This window comes from Thamnophis sirtalis, unplaced genomic scaffold (assembly GCF_051295495.1).
Source record: "Thamnophis sirtalis isolate CommonGarterSnake01/CBP01778 unplaced genomic scaffold, rThaSir2_p1.2 scaffold_7, whole genome shotgun sequence".
Classification (NCBI taxonomy): domain Eukaryota; kingdom Metazoa; phylum Chordata; class Lepidosauria; order Squamata; family Natricidae; genus Thamnophis; species Thamnophis sirtalis.
This window is the reverse complement of record NW_028261387.1, coordinates 95,443,911-95,464,819: the sequence shown is the minus strand read 5'-3', so window position 1 is coordinate 95,464,819 and position 20,909 is coordinate 95,443,911. Positions and strand designations below refer to the sequence as shown.

The 20,909-nt window shown below is 48.2% G+C and overlaps 1 protein-coding gene across 1 annotated transcript in view; it reads right to left on the bottom strand.

The window, feature by feature from the left end:
* Positions 1-1,931: 1,931 nt before the first annotated feature.
* The window catches only part of MYLK2 (myosin light chain kinase 2), a 36,127-nt gene continuing 17,149 nt past the window's right edge, over positions 1,932-20,909 (bottom strand). The window contains 10 exon segments of the mRNA XM_087720669.1: positions 1,932-2,617; positions 2,620-2,659; positions 9,780-9,912; positions 12,064-12,216; positions 14,743-14,871; positions 16,986-17,056; positions 18,654-18,795; positions 20,044-20,108; positions 20,110-20,154; positions 20,271-20,364. Coding sequence (XP_087576795.1) covers positions 2,580-2,617; positions 2,620-2,659; positions 9,780-9,912; positions 12,064-12,216; positions 14,743-14,871; positions 16,986-17,056; positions 18,654-18,795; positions 20,044-20,108; positions 20,110-20,154; positions 20,271-20,364 — 910 coding nt within the window. The 3' untranslated portion in view covers positions 1,932-2,579.

Sequence of the window (20,909 nt, the reverse complement as noted above, 5' to 3'; positions counted from 1 at the left end):
CTGGAACTGGCAGTAAAACCCAGGCCTGCCACGCCCTTCAACCGGTTTCGCTTCTGCGCACGCGCCGTACAATTTTCATTGCAGAAATGTAATTTTTTGATCATTTTTTTAATGTTTGCGCCTGCGCAGATCTATTTAAGTGCAAATACACACACACACGCACACACACAGGTGTTTTTTTTTTGTGTGCCGAGAAGCCCCCTACCCCTTTCCTGCAACCATCCCTCATATGTTTTAAATCCTAGGCTGCAACGTGTGTCTTTTTTTCCCTCCCCGGGAATGTCAATTTTAGATTTTAGCCTGAGAAGCTTCAGTCGATGTGTTTTGTTGGCTTATTTTTTTTCCTTTTAAAAGAGAAAAAAAAACACACCTCTTTATATTTTTAGGCTTCCCGGGGACGAAGAGATGAGCTGGTGCCTTACGGGGTTCCTGCAGAGATGGGCTTTCGTCCCCCCTCGAAGGAATGGCGGCCCTTCTTCCGTTGAGGTCGTGCAATGGCCAGTTTTTTTGGGGGGGGAATTCACATTTTTTTGACGACTGGTTCTGTGCTTGGTGGGGAAGGAAGCCCACGGCTGGCTCCTATTTAAGTGGTTGTCCACTAGGATGCCAAGATCCTTCTGGCGCAGTGTTTCTCAACCTTGGCAACTTGAAGATGTCTGGACTTCAACTCCCAGAATTCCCCAGCCAGCGAATGCTGGCTGGGGAATTCTGAGAGTTGAAATCCGGACATCTTCAAGTTGCCAAGGTTGAGAAACACTGCGTCTAGCTAGCAGTTACGACTCTTGAACCAGGTACCACCTATGACAACACCCGGGGCTCATTCATGCTCCCTCGGACTGTTAGGGGGTGGTGGACTGGCTGGCTGGGCGTAGCTAGGTGGTCTTGTGACTGGTTGGGCAATTTAGCAGTCCATTTTTCCTTTCTCCTTGCTGTGCCTGCCCCTCCCCTCCTCACTCACCAGCCCCTGGGTCACACGGCTGTGAAAAAGATCCCGAAAGGCTGTTTTTTAAAAGCCTTTTTTAATTTAAAGACTTTTAAAGCACTGGTCAGCACTTGTGACGGACTTTCTCTTGTTCTACTAGGCATTTCCAATGGTGGGAAAAAACGGGAGGGGGGATTGTGCGGAGTGAGGTGATATGCAGCCATAACAACATCCTTCTTAGAAACTCAAGGTCATCATTCTTTGTCTCTGCACCTAACCGGAACTGGATGGGCGGAAGCTGCAGCGTGGCAGTGGGAGATTGGACCATGGGATGGACTTGTGGGTGTGGGGGACTTTCAACTTTCAACCTGGTGGGGAAAAGCTTTCAGATTAGGGTTTTCCCAGATGTGCCAACATGGCTCTCTTCATCAACTGGAACTTTGAGGCAGCCGCAGTGGATGATCGCTGGAAGATAAGGCCGGTGGTGAGGGGCGGGGCAAGGGGCGGGGGCTGAATCCCACCACTCCGCAGGCCGGATAATTTGTATTGGCGGGCCGTATCTGGCCCGCGCGGGCCGGAGTTTGAGTACCAGCGTCCTATCTTGTCCCTGTGCATTTCGTTTTTCTTGCCTAAATGTAGAAACTGACTTTTTTCCCACTCCTGAGTGTCCATCCTCCTTTTAGCCTCTGGAGGACGTGCCAAGGGGGGGGGGGCTTTGGGGGCTCCGCGTGGCCCTCCTGATGGGGAGGAAGCTTTTGGGGACCCTCCCAGCTCAGAAGGGAGACTCACGGACCTGCCCAGGGCTGGGAACTGCTTGGGGGTGGTGGGGTGTCAGTGAATTTCCTCCAGTAACACTTCCACTCCAACTTTTAAGCAAAGAAACCGTTTTACAAAGGACAAAAGCAGAAGAAATTCTCCGTGGAGGAAAAGAAAAAAAAAACGCAATCAAGCAGGGGTTGCGTAGCCAAACTTCCAACAGTCCTTTGCCCCCCCCTCTGCCTATCCCCCCCCCCCAAAAAAACCCAAAGCCATGGCAGGAAGGTATGCAGGGGATCCCGTCTGCGGGGATCTGAGAATCCAGATTTCAAAATGAGCTTCCTTGGGTATCTTCTGACGGGAGGAGACGCCCAACAGCGGGGGGGGGATGCCAGGACCCTCTTCTGCCCCGACGAACGACACGTCTAGATGTCCCCAGCGGGACCCGGCCCCCCTGCGGCGAGGGTAGAAGGGTCCTTTAAGCAGCCGGAGCTCCGGGAAAGGGTGCGCGGATGGCGCCGCGCGCAACGTTGAGAGTCCTAAGGTGTTCTCAGCGGGAGAATCCTTCCAAGCAGCGCTGGGGGTTGGCGAAGGTCAAGCCAGCTGAGAGCGGGCAAGGACTTCACCTGCCCAGGTAGGCAGAGGCAGGAGACTGGGCAGGCTTCGTACGGAGGGGTGGTGGTGGTGGTGAGCATCAATGCACCGCCAGGTCCCATGCTCCGGGGCTCTGCTGTCCAGTGAAGAGTCCCGTGGCTCCCCCCCACTACGCAATCCCTGGATGGCAGGGCACAACACAACACAATACTCTCCAAGCTCTGGGCTGGTGGTTCCCCTTCGTTCCTCTTTGGCGGGGTACTGCGTCCACCATGTCCCTCAACACCTCCCCGCTCCCCCCCCCAGTTCAAACCCCGAGCGCGGTCAGGGATCCGGAGCTGGTGATTTCTTGAATCGGTTGGCAGCACAAACGCCGATGAAGTTTTTCTGTTGGGGGGGAAGAGGACAATGAGAAGCCGAAGAAGAGAATGTAGCTCAGGATTTCACGCTCTCTCGGGAGCTGGGCGGTTTTCTTGCAGACGTTTCATGAGCCAGCTAGGTAGTAACATCAGTGCTAGAAGGGAGGGGGGGTTGGGGTGGAGGAGGAGGAGGAGGAGGAGGAGGAGGAGGAGGAGGAGGAGGAGGAGGAGATGATGATGACTGTGGGCCCGATGCTCTCTGAGCCTGATTTCTTGAAGGCATTTCATGACCCAACTACATAACATCATTAGCTCTAGAGGGGAGAGGGGAGAGGAGGAGGAGAAGGAGGAGGAGGAGGAGGAGGAGGGAGGAGGAGGAGGAGGAGGAGGAGGAGGAGGAGGAGGAGGAGGAGGAGGAGGAGGACGACAATGATTATGGGGTCCTTGGTGCCCTCTTGAGTCTGGTGGTTTTTTTACAGACATTTCATGACCCAACTAGGTAACATCATCACTGCTAGAAGGGAGTAGTGTGTGTGGAAAGGAGAAGGAGGAGGAGGAGGAGGAGGAGGAGGAGGAGGAGGAGGAGGAGGAGGAGGAGGAGGAGGAGGAGGAGGAGGAGGAGGAGGAGGAGGAGGAGGAGGAGGAAAGAGGACAATGATTATGGGGTCCTTGGTGCATTCTGAGCTTGGTTGCTTTCTTGCAGGCGTTTAATGACCCAACTGGGTAACATCATCAGTGGTAGAAGGGAGTGGGGTTTGCTCTTTGTTTACATGTGTGGCTTGCAATCCTGCCTGAAAACAAGACGCCAATCAAGCGACTACCAACTCAGGCGGACAATCGCACAGTGAACAGCAGCCTCACTCTCACCAACACTGACAGGGCAAATCCTCCTTCCTTCTAGCACTGATGGTATTCCCTAGTTGGGTCATGAAACGCCTGCAAGAGGACAACCAAAATCAGAGAGCACCAAGGACCCCAAAGTTGTCCACCCCCCCTCCTCCTCCTCTTCGTCCCTCCCTCCCTCCTCTTCCTCCCTCCTCTTTTTCCTCCTCTCTCCTTCTCTTGAAACCCTCTCTTCCTTCTAGCACTGATGTTATTATCTGATGTTGGGTCATCAAACAGCTACAAGCAAACCGCCAGCTTCAGAGTATCAGGGATCACCCAGTCCTCCTCCTCCTCCTCCTCCTCCTCCTCCTCCTCCTCCTCCTCCTCCTCCTCCTCCTCCTCCTCCTCCTCCTCCTCCTCCTCCTCCTCCCATTCTCTTTGTCCTCTTCTTCTCTACAAAGCCCACTCCCTTCTAACACTGATGATGCTACCTGCTTTGGCAATGAAATGTCTGCAGGAAAACCATGAAGCTTAGAGAGCACCAAGCACTGCACAGTTTCGTTCTCCTCCTCCTCTTCCTCCCCCCCTCCCCGCTTCTCCTCCTCCTCCTCCTCCCTTTCAGCACTGATGATGTTACCTAGTTGGGTCAACAAAAGTCTGCAAGAAAACAACCAAGCTCAGAGACTATCAATACAATACAATACAATACAATACAATACAATAGCAGAGTTGGAAGGGACCTCGGAGGTCTTCTAGTCCAACCCTCTGCCTAGGCAGGAAACCCTATACCCTATACTGTTTCAGACAAATGGCTATCCAACATCGTCTTAAAAACTTCCAGTTGGGGCATTCACGACTTCTGGAGGCAACTTCTGTTCCACTGATTAATTGTTCTAACTGTCAGGAAATTTCTCCTCAGTTCTAAGTTGCTTCTCTCCTTGATTAGTTTCCACCCATTGCTTCTTGTTCTGCCCTCAGGTGCCTTGGAGAATAGCTTGACTCCCTCTTCTTTGGGGCAACCCCTGAGATATTGGAAGACTGCTATCATGTCTCCCCTAGTCCTTCTTTTAACATCCATCTCTAGATGGATAGAGATAGTTGATAAATACAATACAATAGCAGAGTTGGAAGGGACCTTGGAGGTCTTCTAGTCCAACCCACTGCCTAGGCAGGAAACCCTACACTGTTCCACTATCCAACATCTTCTTAAAGGCTTCCAGTGTTGGGGCATTCACAACTTCTGGAGGCAACTTCTGTTCCACTCACTAATTGTTCTAACTGTCAGGAAATTCCTCCTGAGTTCTAAGTTGCTTCCCTCCTTGATTAGTTTCCACCCATTGCTTCTTGTTCTACCCTCAGGTGCCTTGGAGAATAGCTTGACTCCCTCTTCTTTGTGGCAACCCCTGAGATATTGGAAGACTGCTATCATGTCTCCCCTAGTCCTTCTTCATCAAGGTCAATAGGAGTCCAGGCACAGCTAGATAAATCAGATTGCATGGCAGAAAATTCTGCTTTCCAAGGACAATTTCCAAGGAAGCCTCCGGGCTGCGAAGGAGCATCCGGCAAGACAAATGAATTCTGCAAACTGAGACTTGGCATTTTAAAAATCACTTTGCAGATACTTTTTCCCAGCTCCTGCTGGGAGGAAGGGAGAGCTGGCTCGGCCTGGAGCTGGGAGTTTATCCAGGGAAAGGACTTAGATCCCCCCTTTTCCCGTGTCTTAAAAACCAGAAAGAAGCAGATAGCATATTTTACAATGTGCTTATCATTATGCTCAACTTACAACCGCTTGTTTGACCGTTCACAGCCCACGGGGGAAGCTGGATTCGCTTAACAACTGTATGACAGGCTTGGCAACCGCAAGCGATTCACTTAACGACAGTGGCAAGGAAGGTGATAGAAGGGCACAACGTTTCAGATTGTGAGTTCTAGTCCTGCTTTAGGCATGAAAGCCAGCTGGGTGACTTTGGGCCAATCACTGTCACGCTTAGCAGTGGAAATTTTGAGGTCGGTTTTGGTCATAAGTGGAGGACTGTCTGCATCAAAGCTTGGCTGATGAGTGGGAGAGAAAGCCCTCGGGTCTGGGGAGTGGGGTGTGTGTGTCATTGCTGTGGATTTTTGGGGGGGGGGCATTATTTTTTGTTACATATTTTAACTTCGTGTCCCCATTTTTCCACTTTACATCTTCTGTTCTGCCTAGTTCATTTTACATCACATTTGACATGCCAGTCATCTATATTTTCTTTCCCTATTTTCCAGCTTAGCTTTAATTTCTTCTTTATATAAATAATATTCTTATTTGCCTCTCCAAGGTAATCAAATTTAACAGATCATTTTAGACTGTTTTTGTTAAAGATTTATACCGTGTATGGGTTCTGGGAAGTCGGGGGAAGGAAGGCTGGGGGGGGGGGGGGGTTGGGGGGTAGGGTGGGAGGGAGGGATTTATATTAGGCTTGACGAGGGGTGTTAGATTTTAAAGTAATATGATTGCACATGTATACTGTCTTCTCTTATTTCTTCTTTAAAACTAAGATATGTTAAGTATATTGATATGGAAGCATAAATACCATCAACATAAAATGGAGTTTGCTCGGAAGCTGAAATACACCAATAAGAGGAAGAGTGGGAAAGAGGAGAGAAGAAAGAAAGAAAGAAAGAAAGAAAGAAAGAGGAGAGAAGAAAGAAAGAAAGAAAGAAAGAAAGAAAGAAAGAAGAAAGAAAGAAAGAAGAAAAATAGGAAGAGAGGGATAGGAGAGAGGGTAGGGGAGGAAGTGTTGAGGAGGATAAGGGAGGAGTGGAATGTAGAGAGAGGAGAAGGAGAAAGGAAGGGGAAGTAGAGTAATATGGAAGCGGAAATACACCAATGAGAGGAAGAGTGGGAAACCAGAAGGGAGAAGAAAGATGGGAAGAGAGGGATAGGAAAGAGGAAGAGTGGGAAACAGAGAGAGAAGAAAGATGGGAAGAGAGGGATAGGAGAGAGGGTAAGGGGGAAGATGAGGAGGAGAAGGAGGAGTGGAATGAAGAGAGAGGAGAAGGAGAAAGGAAGGGGAAGTAGAAAAGGATGATGGAGGGAAGGAAGGAGGTAGGAGAGAGGCAGAAGAAAGAGGTGTATGAGAGAGCAGAAGAGCTAATAATGGGTTTTTTATCTTTTTGGGCGTTGATGACAAGAGGAACTGATGCAATTACTACTTAATACAATAGGATATTGGCTATGTAATAGTATACATGTGATTATATGTTACGAAAATGAAAAATAAAAAAAGTATATTCAAAACAAAATTTAACATATCGTTTCCATCTGTTATTCTGTTTTACCATCGATAACATACATCCTCCAATTTTATATAGTGAACATTTCACTTAGTAATTATCCACAATTAGTAATATTAACCTGTTTCCTCAAATTAGTTATATACCCATTGGGTATATTCACCGTATTTCATTCTATTCTACTAGTAATTCCTTTTCCTTCTTTCCTTCTTTCAATCATTTTCTCTTAGTCTCTCAAGAACTCCACTTACAATCTTTTCTTTCCACGCCTTCCTTTTTCTTGTTTTTGTAGTTTCTATATCTTTTCTTCCCAATCTTTTTTTCTCCTTTTTAATTCTATTGCAGTGTTTCTCAACCTTAGCAACTTGAAGATGTCCGGACTTCAACTCCCAGAATTCCCCAGGCCAGCATTCGCTGGCTGGGGAATTCTGGGAGTTGAAGTCCGGACATCTTCAAGTTGCTAAGGTTGAGAAACACTGTTCTATTGTTTTAGTACTTTTCCCCAGTTGTTTTCCTGACTTTCCCCATTAATTCCACCTTTGCTGTTTAATTTTCCCTTTTGGGGGGGGGGCAACTTCCTTTTAGGGGACATTTTTGATGGCTGGGATTAAACTGCTTTGGGAGGTTTATTTATAGGTTTGTGTGAAAGGCACTCTGATCGTGTACAAAATCCAGAACGAAAGATGAAGACGGATGTAATGTTTTTGGAGGCAAAATTGGAAATATTTTCACTTGTATTCGGCCCAAAATTCCTCTCCGGGGTCAGATGACGCAGAGAGTGACGGGCCTGCCGAATTCACATCAAAATCTGGCTGGGCCAAGCACTTGTTGGCCAACGCTACAAGGCCACTCATCCAGCCTCCCAGGAAATTCACACTTGCAAAACGACTGAGCAAATCTACGTGTGTGTTTTAACAGTGTGTCCTCTTTGGCAGCTTCAAGATTGTCTGGACTTCAACTCCCAGAATCCCCCTGGCCGGCATGGCTGGAGTTCAACTCCCAGAATCCTCCAGCCAGCAGATGTAAGAACAATTAATCAGTGGAACAGAAGTTGCCTCCAGAAGTCGTGAATGCCCCAACACTGGAAGTCTTTAAGAAGATGTTGGATAGCCATTTGTCTGAAATGGTATGGGGTTTCCTGCCTAGGCAGGGGGTTGGACTAGAAGACCTCTAAGGTCCCTTCCAACTCTGCTATTGTATTATATTTATCAACTATCTCTATCCATCTAGAGATAGATATTAAAGAAGGACCAGGGGAGACATGATAGCAGTCTTCTAAGATCTCAGGGGTTGCCACAAAGAAGATTTGTGGGTCAAGCTATTCTCCAAGGCACCTGAGGGCAGGACAAGAAGCAATGGGTGGAAACTAATCAAGGAGAGAAGCAACTTAGAACTGAGGAGAAACTTCCTGACAGTGAGAACAATTAATCAGAGGAACAGAAGTTGCCTCCAGAAGTTGTGAATGCCCCAACACTGGAAGTCTTTAAGAAGACGCTGGATAGCCATTTGTCTGGAACGGTATAGGGTTTCCTGCCTAAGCAGCGGGTTGGACTAGATGACCTCTAAGGTCCCTCCCAACTCTGCTATTGTATTGTATTGTAAATTTTCAACACCCAGAATCCTCCAGCCAGCAAGAGTGGATCAAACTCCCAGATTCCCCTAGCCAGCATGAAGGGACATCAACTCCCAGAATTCCTCAGTCAGCATGGTTGGAGTTCAAATCCCAGAATCCCCTGGCCAGGACAGGCAAACAACAAGTCACAGAATCCTCTAGCTATCATAGATGGATTTAACTCCCCGGAAATCCCCCAGCTAGCATAGACACAACTCCCAGAATCCCTTGGCCAGCAGGGATGGACCGCAACTCCCAGAATTCCTCAGCTAACATGATTGGAGTTCAGCTCCCAGAATTCCCCAGACAGCGCAAACGGACCAACTTCCAGAATCCTCTGGAAAACATGAGTGGGCTTCCATTCCCAGGATTCCCCAGCCAGGAAGCTGGCTGAGGAATTCTGGGAATTGAAGTCCACCCGCGGCAGCTGGGGAATTCTGGGTTTTGAAGTCCATCCATCAGTGGAACAGAAGTTGCCTCCAGAGGTTGTGAATGCTCCAACACTGGATGTTTTTAAGGAGATGTTGGATAGCCATTTATCTGAAACGGTATAGGGTTTCCTGCCTAGGCAGGGGGTTGGACTAGATGACCTCTAAGGTCCCTTCCAACTCTGTCATTCTATTCTATTCTATTCTATTCTATTCTATTCTATTCTATTCTATTCTATTCTATTCTATTCTATTCAGAGCATTCAGATGCCTTTCCTAAGGGCAGCCACTCTGCTTCCCTACCAAGATCGAAGCAAAGTTCCTTCCTGATCTCATTTTCCCAGAATGCCCCTCAGTTACAGCAAAAGTGAAACCAAAAGGAAAAAAATTCAGGGGCAATTTTTTTTTTAAAAAAAGGCAAACATGGATGAAACTTTCCTGCAAACCATCAGCCTTTGAGTTAAACCAGACAAGAGTTTGTGTCAGGGTTACAAATGCAGGTAAGTCCTCAATTTACGAGTTCATTTAGTGACCGTTCCAGGTTACGACGGCACTGGGGGGAAAAGGGCGACAGAGCCATTTTTCACCCTTACAATCATGGCAGCCTCCTCAGGGCCATGTGATTCACATGTACGACGGTCGCGGTGTCCCCAGGGTGACGCGACCCCCTATTGCGACCGTCTGACAAGCAAAATCAATGGGGAAGCCGTTTTCACTTAACAACCGAGTCCCTAACTTAAGAACTGCAGCGATCCCCTTAGCAACGTGGCAGGGAAAGTCGTAAAGCGAGGCAAATCCCACTTAATGAATTTTTCACTTAGCAACCTCGAATTTGGGCACTCAAATTTGGCGGTCGTAAGTCGAGGACTACCTGTAAAAAAAAAAGCAGTCGGCGGGTCAATTCTACTCGACACGGCCGCCATCTTGACTCTTTTGACCACTCCGCAAAGCATCTGCAGCGGGCCAGCCGGGGGCCCCTCTGCCCCCCCCCCCGGGCCCCAACTGGCTATTACCTTCCAGCGGCGTCGCATGACGTATCTCCGGAGCAGAACCTGAGACTTGAGGCGCCGGTTGACTTGCTTCGCTTTCTCGGCCAGGTTGTTGAGCCAGGGGTGCTGGAGGCACTGGGCCGCACTCATCCTCCCGCTGGGAGAAAGGGAGAAGGAAAGAGAGGAGGAAGAAAAGAAGATGTTAGAGGCAGTCCTCGACTTACGACGGTTCGTTTAGTGGCCGTTCAAAACCCTGAAAAAAAGGGACGTCCTCACTGTCTTTCAGAGTTACCACCTTTGCAGCGTCTCCAATGACCAGGGGAGCAAAACTGTAACGCTTGGCAACTGGCATGTACTTACGACGGGTGGAGAGTCCCCTGAGTCACGGGAAGGGGTGGGATTCACTTAATTTCCCTACTGGTATGTGAGAGCGTGCGCACTGGCTTCACTTGCACGCATCCCGTCCATGCATGCGCTCTGGAAGAGGTGGGTCCCTACCGATTCAATACAATACCATACAATAGCAGAGTTGGGAGGGACCTTGGAGGTCTTCTAGTCCAACCTCCTGCCTAGGCAGGAATCCCTATACCGTTTCAGACAAATGGCTATCCAGCATCTTCTTAAAGACTTCCAGTGTTGGGGCATTCACAACTTCTGGAGGCAACTTCTGTTCCACTGATTCATTGTCCTCACTGTCAGGAAATTTCTCCTCAGTTCTAAGTTGCTTCTCTCCTTGATTAGTTTCCACCCATTGCTTCTTGTTCTGCCCTCAGGTGCCTTGGAGAATAGCTTGACTCCCTCTTCTTTTGTGGCAACCCCTGAGGTATTGGAAGTCTGCTATCATGTCTCCCCTGGTCCTTCTTTTAATATCTATCTCTAGATGGATAGAGATAGTTGATAAATATAATACAATAGCAGAGTTGGAAGAGACCTTGGAGGTCTTCTAGTCCAACCCCCTGCTCAGCCAGGAAACCCTATACCGTTCCAGACAAATGGCTATCCAGCATCTTCTTCCAGTGTTGGGGCATTCACAACTTTTGAAGGCAAATTGTGTTCCACTGACTAATTGTCCTCACGGTCAGGAAATTTCTCCTAAGTTGCTTCTCTTCTTGATTAGTTTCCACCCATGAGGGCACCAGGCTAGGAACTGGGAGATGGTGAGGTTTAGTACCACCTCGGGCATGAGAGCTGGCTGGGTGACTGTGGACCAATCACCAGGAGAGGGTGAGTTCTAGTCCCACCTGAGGCATGAAAGCCGACTGGGTGACTTTGGGGAGTGTGACTTCTAGTTTCACCTCAGGCATGAAATTCAGCTGTGACTTTGGGCTAATCACCAGGAGATGGTGAGTTCTAGTCCCACCTCAGGCATGAAAGCCGACTGGGTGACTTTGGGAAGTGTGAGTTCTAGTTTCACCTCAGGCATGAAATTCAGCTGTGACTTTGGGCTAATCACCAGGAGAGGGTGAGTTCTAGTTCCACCTCAGGCATGAAAGCCGACTGGGTGACTTTGGGAAGTGTGAGTTCTAGTTTCACCTCAGGCATGAAATTCAGCTGTGACTTTGGGCTAATCACTAGGAGATTGTGAGTTCTAGTCCCACCTCAGGCATGAAAGCCAATTGGGTGACTTTGGGAAGTGTGAGTTCTAGTTTCACCTCAGACATGAAATTCAGCTGTGACTTTGGGTCAATCACCAGGAGATTGTGAGTTCTAGTTCCACCTTAGGCATGAAATTTAGTTGTGACTTTCGGCCAATCACCAGGCGATGGTGAATTCTAGTTCCACCTCAGGCATGAAATTCAGCTGTGACTTTGGGCTAATCACCAGGAGATTGTGAGTTCTAGTTCCACCTCAGGCATGAAATTTACTTGTGACTTTCGGCCAATCACCAGGAGATTGTGGGTTCTAATCCCACCACAGGCATGAAAGCCGATTGGGTGACTTTGGGCCAGTCCCTCCCCCTTGCCCCCCCCCCCCCTATCTCACATGCTGGCTGGAGAATTCTGGGACTTGAAATCCACAAGCCTTAACGTTAGCCAAGATTGTATATCCCTGTTCTAAGGCAGGGGGTCTCCAACCTTGGTTAACTTTAAGGCTTGTGGACTTCAACTCCCAGAATTCCTCAGCCAGCGTTTCTGGGAGTTGAAGTCCACAAGTCTTAAAGTTAACCAAGGTTGGAGACCTCTGTTCTAAGGCATTCAGGGTTGGTGGACCAGGGGTTTTCCTTCTAGTGTTTAGGCACTGAGTCTTATGCTAATTCCCTGCTTGACCCCTCCGCCTATCTGGGAGGTTTGCTCCACGAAGCACCGACCCTTTTTGCTTGATGATCAGGTTGGAGACGAAGTCTTTGGCTTCATCCGAGATGCCCTCAAAGGCCTCCTCGTCAAAATACCACTCCGCCAGGAGAACATTGTTGAGGGTTTCCGTGTCATTGTCCCCCAGGAAAGGGGAAAAACCACTCAGCCTGGAAGGGAGACAAAGAGAGAGAAGATGGGAACAGGAAATCTTCTGCAGAACAATCAGAATAGAGCTGGAAGGGACCTTGGAGGTCTTCTAGCCCAGCCCCCTGCTCAAGCAGGAGACCCTTACAGAATTACAGAATAAACAGAGTTGGAAGGGACCTTGGAGGTCTTCTAGTCCAGCCCTCTGCTCAAGCAGGAGACCCTTACGGAATTACAGAATAACAAGAGTTGGAAGGGACATCGGAGGTCTTCTAGTCTAGCCCCCTGCTCAAGCAGGAGACCCTTACAGAATTACAGAATAACAAGAGTTGGAAGGGACCTCGGAGGTCTTCTAGTCTAGCCCCCTGCTCAAGCAGGAAACCCTTACAGAATTACAGAATAACAGAGTTTGAAGGGACCTCGGAGGTCTTCTAGTCTAGCCCCCTGCTCAAGCAGGAAACCCTTACAGAATTACAGAATAACAGAGTTGGAAGGGACCTTGGAGGTCTTCTAGTCCAGCCCTCTGCTCAAGCAGGAGACCCTTACGGAATTACAGAATAAACAGAGTTGAAAGGGGCCTTGGAGGTCTTCTAGTCCAGCCCTCTGCTCAAGCAGGAGCCCCTTACAGAATGACAGAATAACAGAAGAGTTGGAAGGGACCTTGGAGGTCTTCTAGTCCAACCCACTGCTCAAACAGGAGAGCCTGTAAAATTTCAAATAAACGGTTGTTCATTCTTGAAAGCCTCCAGTGGAGTAGCTCCAGCAACATCTGGAGGGAAGATGTTCCACTGATTTGTTATTCCCAGCATCAGGAAATTTCTCTTTATTCTAGGTTGATTCTCTCCTTCACTAATTTCCATCCATTGCTTTTTTAGAATAGAATAGTGCTAGAAGGGACCCTGAAGGTCTTCTAGTCCACCCCCCCTTGCTCCATCAGGTGACCCTATACCATTTGAAACAGGTGGCTATCCAACCTCTTCTTAAAAGCCTCCAGGGATGGAGCATTCAGAACTTCTGGTGGCAAGCCGTTCCACTGGCTAATCGTTCTGACTTGTCAGGAAATGTCTCCTTAATTCCAGGCTGCTTCTCTCCCTGGTTAGTTTCCATCCATTGTTTCTTTTCCTGCCTTCTGATCATCGCCGTGTTCTAACAACCCCATAATCCCTTGCGGGATGGAGTCTAGGCAACTGAATGGAGTTCAGTGTTTAATGGCCGGATGCCCTTCCCGTCACCAAGGCGGAGTTTTGTTCAGCAGATACATTCTCATTGTGCCCAGAAAGAGAAATATCTGCCTCTAACCTAGGATCGAACTCACAGCCTCCTGATCGTGTGTCGTTAGCTCCACCTCTAGGCCAACACCCTTATCTCTCTTTTCCTGCATTCGGAAGCTTTGGAAAATAATTTGACCCCCTCTTCTTTGTGGCAGCTCCTCAAAAACGAAATGCACAGGTACAGTATAGGTGGTACCTGGCTCAACAGTAGCAACTGTGAGAGGGATCTTGGAGTCCTAGCGGACAACCATTTAAATAGGAGCCAGCCGTGTGCAGCAGCTGCCAAAAAGGCCAACACAGTTCTAGGCTGCATCAACAGAGGGAGAGAATCAAGATCAGGTGAAGGGTTAATACCACTTTATAAGGCCTTGGGAAGGCCACACTTGGAATATTTGCATCCAGTTTTGGTTGCCATGATGTAAAAAAAGATGTGGAGACTCTAGAAAGAGTGCAGAGAAGAGCAAGAAAGAGGATTAGGGGACTGGAGGCTGAAACATACGAAGAACGGTTGCAGGAACTGGGGATGTCTAGTTTAATAGAAAGAAGGACCAAGGGAGACATGATAGCAGCCTTCCGATATCTCAGGGGTTGCCCCAAAGAAGAGGGAGTCAAACTATTCTCCAAAGCACCTGAGGGTAGAACAAGAAGCAATGGGTGGAAACTAATCAAGGAGAGAAACAACTTAGAACCGAGGAGGAATTTCCTGACAGTGAGAACAATTAATCAGTGGAACAGAAGTTGCCTCCAGAAGTTGTGAATGCCCCAACACTGGAAGTCTTTAAGAAGATGTTGGATAGCCTCCAAGGTCCCTTCCAACTCTGTCTATTCTATTCTATTCTATTCTATTCTATTCTAATCTAATCAAGGAGAGAAGCAACTTAGAACTGAGGAGAAATTTCCTGACAGTGAGAACAATTAACCAGTGGAACAGAAATTGCCTCCAGAAGTTGTGAATGCCCCAACACTGGAAGTCTTTAAGAAGATGTTGGATAGCCATTTGTCTGGAACGGTATAGGGTTTCCTTGCCTAGGCAGGGGGTTGGACTAGAAGACCTCCAAGGTCCCTTCCAACTCTGCCATTGTATTGTAAATACCAGAATCCTGCTGTCATGTCACACCTAGTCCATGTTTTCTCTAGGCTGGCCAAACCTAATTCCTGCAACGTTTTCGTGTGCTTTTCGTTAACTTAAACCAGCTTTAGAGATTTTTGCAATGGAGTGCATGCTGCAAACCCCTAGATTTAGGGTCCCTGTGCTCCCCCCCCTGCACCCCAACTCACAGCATATATGCGATCACCCCCATACTCCACATATCGCTGCTGTAGGAGACCGGCTCGTAGCTAACCACCTCTGGCGGCAGGAATTCCGGGGTGCCAAAATTAACTTTTAGTTTTTCTCGGGGGTTGAACCTGCAACGGGGGAGAAGAATTGATATCGGTATGTTCGAACGATGCTTCTCCAATCCACGCACTTTTTAAATTTAATTTTATTTTATTCATGGACGTTTTGAATACTGCGCATTGTCAGGGCATATCATTTGCAAACGAAAAACAAAGGGAGAACAAAAAGAAATATTAGCACATTTACTGGTAACAATAGTAGTAATTTAACGGAATAGCTTGCCTCAGTTTCTCTTTATATTAGCTTATTGAAAATTCTGTTAATTATATTGGCATATTTATGATGATAAACCATCTTTACCTTTAATTCATACCTAGCAATCATCTTTCTTCTTCTAATTTCTACCTCTTATCTCTAACCACTCATAAAATCTAAAATAATACTCCGTGCCTCCTTTTATTTTCAAAGTCAATCTATCCATCTCTGCACCGTCTAATATTTTCCGAATTACATCGTCATCTGATGGAGTGTCCACATTTTCCCAATCTTGTGCAAATACAATCCTTGCTGCTGTTCAATACATGCAAAATTAAATGTATAGTCCCTTTATCATAACCCTCCAACGTTATACCCAAAGACAAATATTTCTGGTTTCAGATCCATATGTTGCTTAATCGTCTTTTGCAGCCAAGTATGTATTGTTTTCCAATATTTTCTTGCTTTCACACAAGTCCACACCACGTATGATAAGAAGCACCTGGGATCTGATTAAATTTCCCCACATATATAACTCTCTCTCTCTCTCTCTCTCTCTCTCTCTCTCTCTCTCTCTCTCTCTCTCTCTCTCTCTCTCTCTCTCTCTCTCTCTCTCTCTCTCTCTCTCTCTCTCTCTCTCTCAGAACACTAAGGGATTAAAATGTACAAAAGAAATATATGTACACATAGATAGAGATCAGGTGTATTGCATATAAATTAGTACATTAGTAGACTAATATACATAAAGGCAGTATAAATACATATCTTGGGCATAAGAGGTGTTGAAGATAAATTAATATATTAATAGACTATCATGTATAAAAGAAATATATGTACCCATGTATGGATAAAAATGGTGTAATGGAGGAATACCGATGTGGAAATGTTACAAAGATGATAATTGTTTTAAAAAACTGGGGGGAAAATGTTCAATAAAAATATTTTTTAAAAAAGAAAAGAAACAATATCTGCAAGAAAACAACTGAACTCAGAGATCATCAAGGACCATACAGTCCTCCTCCTCCTCCTCCTCCTCCTCCTCCTCCTCCTCCTCCTCCTCCTCCTCCTCCTTTCTAGCACTGAGGATGTTACCCAGTTGTGTAATGAAACATCTGCATGAAAACCACCAAGCTCAGAAAGCACCAAGGACCCCAACAGTCATTCTCCTCCTATTCCTCCTCCTCCTCCTCTCCTCTTCCTCCTCCCTCTCTTCTTCCTCCTCCTCTTCACCCCACTGCCTTCCAGCACTGATGATGTTCCCTAGTTGGGTCATGAAATGTCTGCAAGAAAACCACCAAACTCAGAGAGCACCAAGGACCCCACAGTTGTCCACAACCACCTCTTCCTCCCTCCCTCCCCTTCCTCTTCCTCCCTCCTCTTTCTCCTCCTCTTGAAACCCTCCCTTCCTTCTAGCACTGATGATGTTCCCTAGTTTGGTCATGAAACGTCTACATGAAAACCACCAAGCTCAGAGAGCACCAGGGACCCCACATGCCTCTTCCTTCCTCCTCTTCCTCTTCCTGCCTCCTCTTCCTCCTCCCTCCTCCTCTTGAAACCCTCCCTTCCTTCTAGCACTGATGATGTTCCCTAGTTGGGTCATAAAACATCTGCATGAAAACCACCAAACTCAGAGAGCACCAGGGATCCCACAGTCTTCCTCCCCCTTCCCCTTCCTCGCCTCCTCTTCCTCCTCCTCTTCCTCCTCCCCTCTGCTCTCGAAACCCTCCCTTCCTTCTAGCACCGATGATGTTCCCTAGTTGCGTCATGAAACGTCTGCATGAAAACCACCAAGATCTGAGAGCACCAGGGACCCCCTAGAACAGAGCATATTGGAGATGCTCCTGGAGGGACAAGAGAGGAATCAAAATGGGTTTGTCCTGGGCACGTGGGCAGAGGAAGGTCTGGCCACTCTGATCCCCCACATTACCTCCGGGCAAATCCAAAGTCAATGATCTTCACCATGTGCCCAGTGGCCGTCACACACAGGATGTTCTCGGGCTGCAGAATAAGGAGAAAAGAAGTGACCACATGAGGGGGAATAGATCAGGAGCTTTACAGATTAACAGGGTTGGAAGGGACCTCGTAGGTCATGTTATTCTTCTTTTTAAAAAAAAAATATTTATACTGAATAAACATTAAAAACACTGGACATAGCGTGACCTTTCTGGCTTTGTCATTTCCATACAGATTCTAACATAACAACAAATACAGTTTCTACTTTTCGCACATGGCTACATTCATCTTATTAACACATCCCTCACCCTCCTTTATATTATGTTGATCTATGTATTATCCAGTTCCAATTTTCCAATCCTCAAAATATTCTGTTCCGGCTCCTTTTCCTCATTTCCAACCGTTGCAACATTTAGTTCCAAATTTCAGAATAGAATAGAATAGAATAGAATAGAATAGAATAGAATAACAGAGTTGTAAGGGACCTTGGAGGTCTTCTAGTCCAACCACTTCAGACGGATGGCTATCCAACCTCTTCTTTAAAACCTCCAGTGTTGGGGCATTCACAACTTCTGGAGGCAACTTCTGTTCCACTGATTAATTGTTCTCACTGTCAGGAAATTTCTCCTCAGTTCTAAGTTGCTTCTCTCCTTGATTAGTTTCCACCCATTGCTTCTTGTTCTGACCTCAGGTGCCTTGGAGAATAGCTTGACTCCCTCATGAGAGAAGGAAGGAAGGAGGGAGGGAGGGAAGGAAGGAAGAAGGGAACAAGGGTGGGAGAGAGGAAGGATGGAGGAAGGACTAGGGGAGACATGATAGCAGTCTTCCAATATCTCAGGGGTTGCCCCAAAGAAGAGGGAGTCAAACTATTCTCCAAGGCACCTGAGGACAGGACGAGAAGCAATGGGTGGAAACTAATCAAGGAGAGAAGCAACTTAGAACGGAGGAGAAATTTCCTGACAGTGAGGACAATTAACCAGTGGAATAATTCGCGTTCAGAAGCTGTGAGTACTTCATCATCGGAGGTTAAGAAGAGATTTGACAGCTACCTGTCTAAAACGTTATAGGTTTCCTGCTTGAGCAGGGGGCTGGACTAGAAGACCTCCAAGGTCCCTTCCAACCCTATTATATGGTGTTCTAATTTGTGGGTCCTCCTTCACTGGAGGTTTTTAAGAAGAGACTGGACAACTATTTATCCAGAATGGTGTAGGGTCTCCTGCTTGAGCAGGGGGCTGGACTAGAAGACCTCCAAGGTCCCTTCCAGCTCTTGTTATTCTGTAATTCCGTAAAGGTCTCCTGCTTGAGCAGGGGGCTGGACTAGAAGACCTCCAAGGTCCCTTCCAACTCTTCTGTTATTCTGTAATTCCGTAAAGGTCTCCTGCTTGAGCAGAGGGCTGGACTAGAAGACCTCCAAGGTCCCTTCCAGCTCTGTTATTCTCTTACTGAATTGCATTCAGCCTGGTTCACTCTGGGAAGACATCTGCAGGAAGCTATGATGTCGGGACCCCTTGCAAAAGCCGCCATGGATTGGGCCCCGAGCCGCCGCCCCTCCTCCCCGCACAGGCTTTGGCCTTCTGTAGCATCTGGCCCTCCCCCTCTTGGGGGGGGGCTCCGCCTTGCCCCCCCCCGGGGGGCTGCCTACCTTGAGGTCCAGGTGCAGCACCCTCATCTGATGCATGAAGAGGATCCCTTCGCAAATCTGCCGCACGAACACCATGCAATCCACTTCGGTCAGTTGGTAATCCTCGTCGATGATCCGTTCGAAGAGCTCGCCCCCTTCCACGCTGGGGGAGGAGGGGAGTCAAGGCTGCATCAGGACGGCTCATAAGGTGCCCCCCCACCCACCCAAGGAACATCAGGACAACATAGCAATAGAAGCAGGACTTATTTGCCGCTTCACGAGGCTTTTACTGAGTGGTTTACAGGGTCAGCCTCTTGGCCCCAATAATCTGGGTCCTCGTTTTACCGACCTCGGAAGGACGGAGGGCTAAGTCGACCTCGAGCCTGGTGAGAATCGAACTGCTGGCAGTGAGCAGTTGAATTGGCCTGCATTTTAGCCACTATGCTGCCACAGGAAGGCCACAGGAAGGAAGGAAGGAAGGAAGGAGGGAGGGTGGGAGGGAGGGAGGGAAGAAAGGAGAGAGGGTGGAAGTTTGATTTTCATGAGAGAAGGAAGGAGGGAGGGAGGGAGGGAGGGAGGGAAGGAAGGAAGGAAGGAAGGAAGGAAGGAGGAAGGGAACAAGGGTGGGAGAGAGGAAGGAGGGAGGAAGGAAGTTTGATCTTAGGCAGAGAAGGAAGGTAGGAAGGAGGGGAGGAGGAAGGGAGGGAAGGATGTTTGATCTGCAGCAGAGAAAGGAGGAAGGAAGGAGGGAGGGAGGGAAGAAAGGAGGGAGGGTCTGTTCTTCATGAGAGAAGGAAGGAAAGAAGGAGGAAGGGAGCAAGGGAGGAGAGAGGAGGGAAGGAGGAAGTGAGGAAGGGATGAAGGAACGAAGGCAGAGAAGGAAGGAGAAAGGAAGGAAGGAAGTTTGATCTGCAGGAGAGAAGGAAGGAGGGAGGAAGGGAGCAATGGATGAAGGAAGCTTGATCTTAGGCAGAGAAGGAAGGAAGGAGAAAGGAAGGAAGGAGGAAAGAAGGAGGAAAAAAGGAAGGAAGGAGGAAGGAAGGAAGCTTGATCTTAGGCAGAGAAGGAAGGAAGGAGAAAGGAAGGAAGGAGGAAAGAAGGAGGAAAAAAGGAAGGAAGGAGGAAGGAAGGAAGCAGAAAGGAAAGAGGGAAGGAGGGAGGGAGGAAGAGATGAAGGAAGCTTGATTTTAGGCAGAGAAAGAAGGAAGGAGAAAGGAAGGAGGAAGGAAAGGAAGGAAGGAAGGAAGAAGAAAATGGGGCACAGATCCCTTAGCCGCCGTCTCTCTTAGCCACCTCCACGTTGGGCTCAATTGTGGTCGTAAGTCGAGGACCCCCCGTACATGCAGGATGGGGGGGGGGCTCTGCCTCTGATCCACGTGTGTCCCCCCCCCCTTCCCCTCCCCCAACTCACAACTCCATGAAGAGCATGATCTCTCGAGGCGTCTCGATGGCGTCGTAGAGTTGGATGAGGTTCCGGGTGGTTGAGCTGGTTCATCACGTCGATCTCCGCCTGGGCATTTTCCTGCCGGAGAAAAGCGACCTTGGAGGGACTGAAGGGGAGGAAGGGGGCCTAGCAAGCCCCCCACCACCACTCCCACACTGCCCAGCCCCACCCCGGATCTCCCTCAAGGGGCCTACCGTGTCTTTGGGGCCCTGCTTCTTGATGATCTTCACGGCCAACTTGAGGTCTGAGTCCTTCACCGTACAAATCCGGACTTCCCCAAACTTCCCCCTGGAAAGGGAGAGGGAGGGGAAAACCCTTGAGCCGAATCTCTGCTAATATGAATGCTTTTATATTTGCATTTTTATGGTATGGTAAGACACCCAGAATCACTCTGGAGACAGGAAGGAAGGAAGGAAGGAAGGAAGGAAGGAAGGAAGGAAGGAAGGAAGGAAGGAAGGAAGGAAGACAGACAGACAGACAGACAGACAGACAGACAGAAGGAGAGAGAGAGAGAGAGAGAATGGGGCGAGAGGGAGGGAGAGAGAAACAAAAGAAAGGAAGAAGGAAGGAAGACAGGAGAGAGAGAGAGAAAGAGAGAATGGAGAGGGGGAGGGGGAGAAAGAAAAGAAGAAGGAAGAAAGGGAAAAAGAGAGGAAGGGAGAGAAGGAAGAAGGAGGGAGGGAGGAAGAGAAAGATGGAAGAAAGGAAGGGAAGTAGGAAGAGAGCGGGGGGAAGAAAGGGAGGGGGAAGAGAAAGATGGAAGGAAGAAAAGGGGGAAGGGGAGAAGGAAGAGAAAGACTAAAGGGAAGGAGAGAAAGATGGAAGGAAGAAAA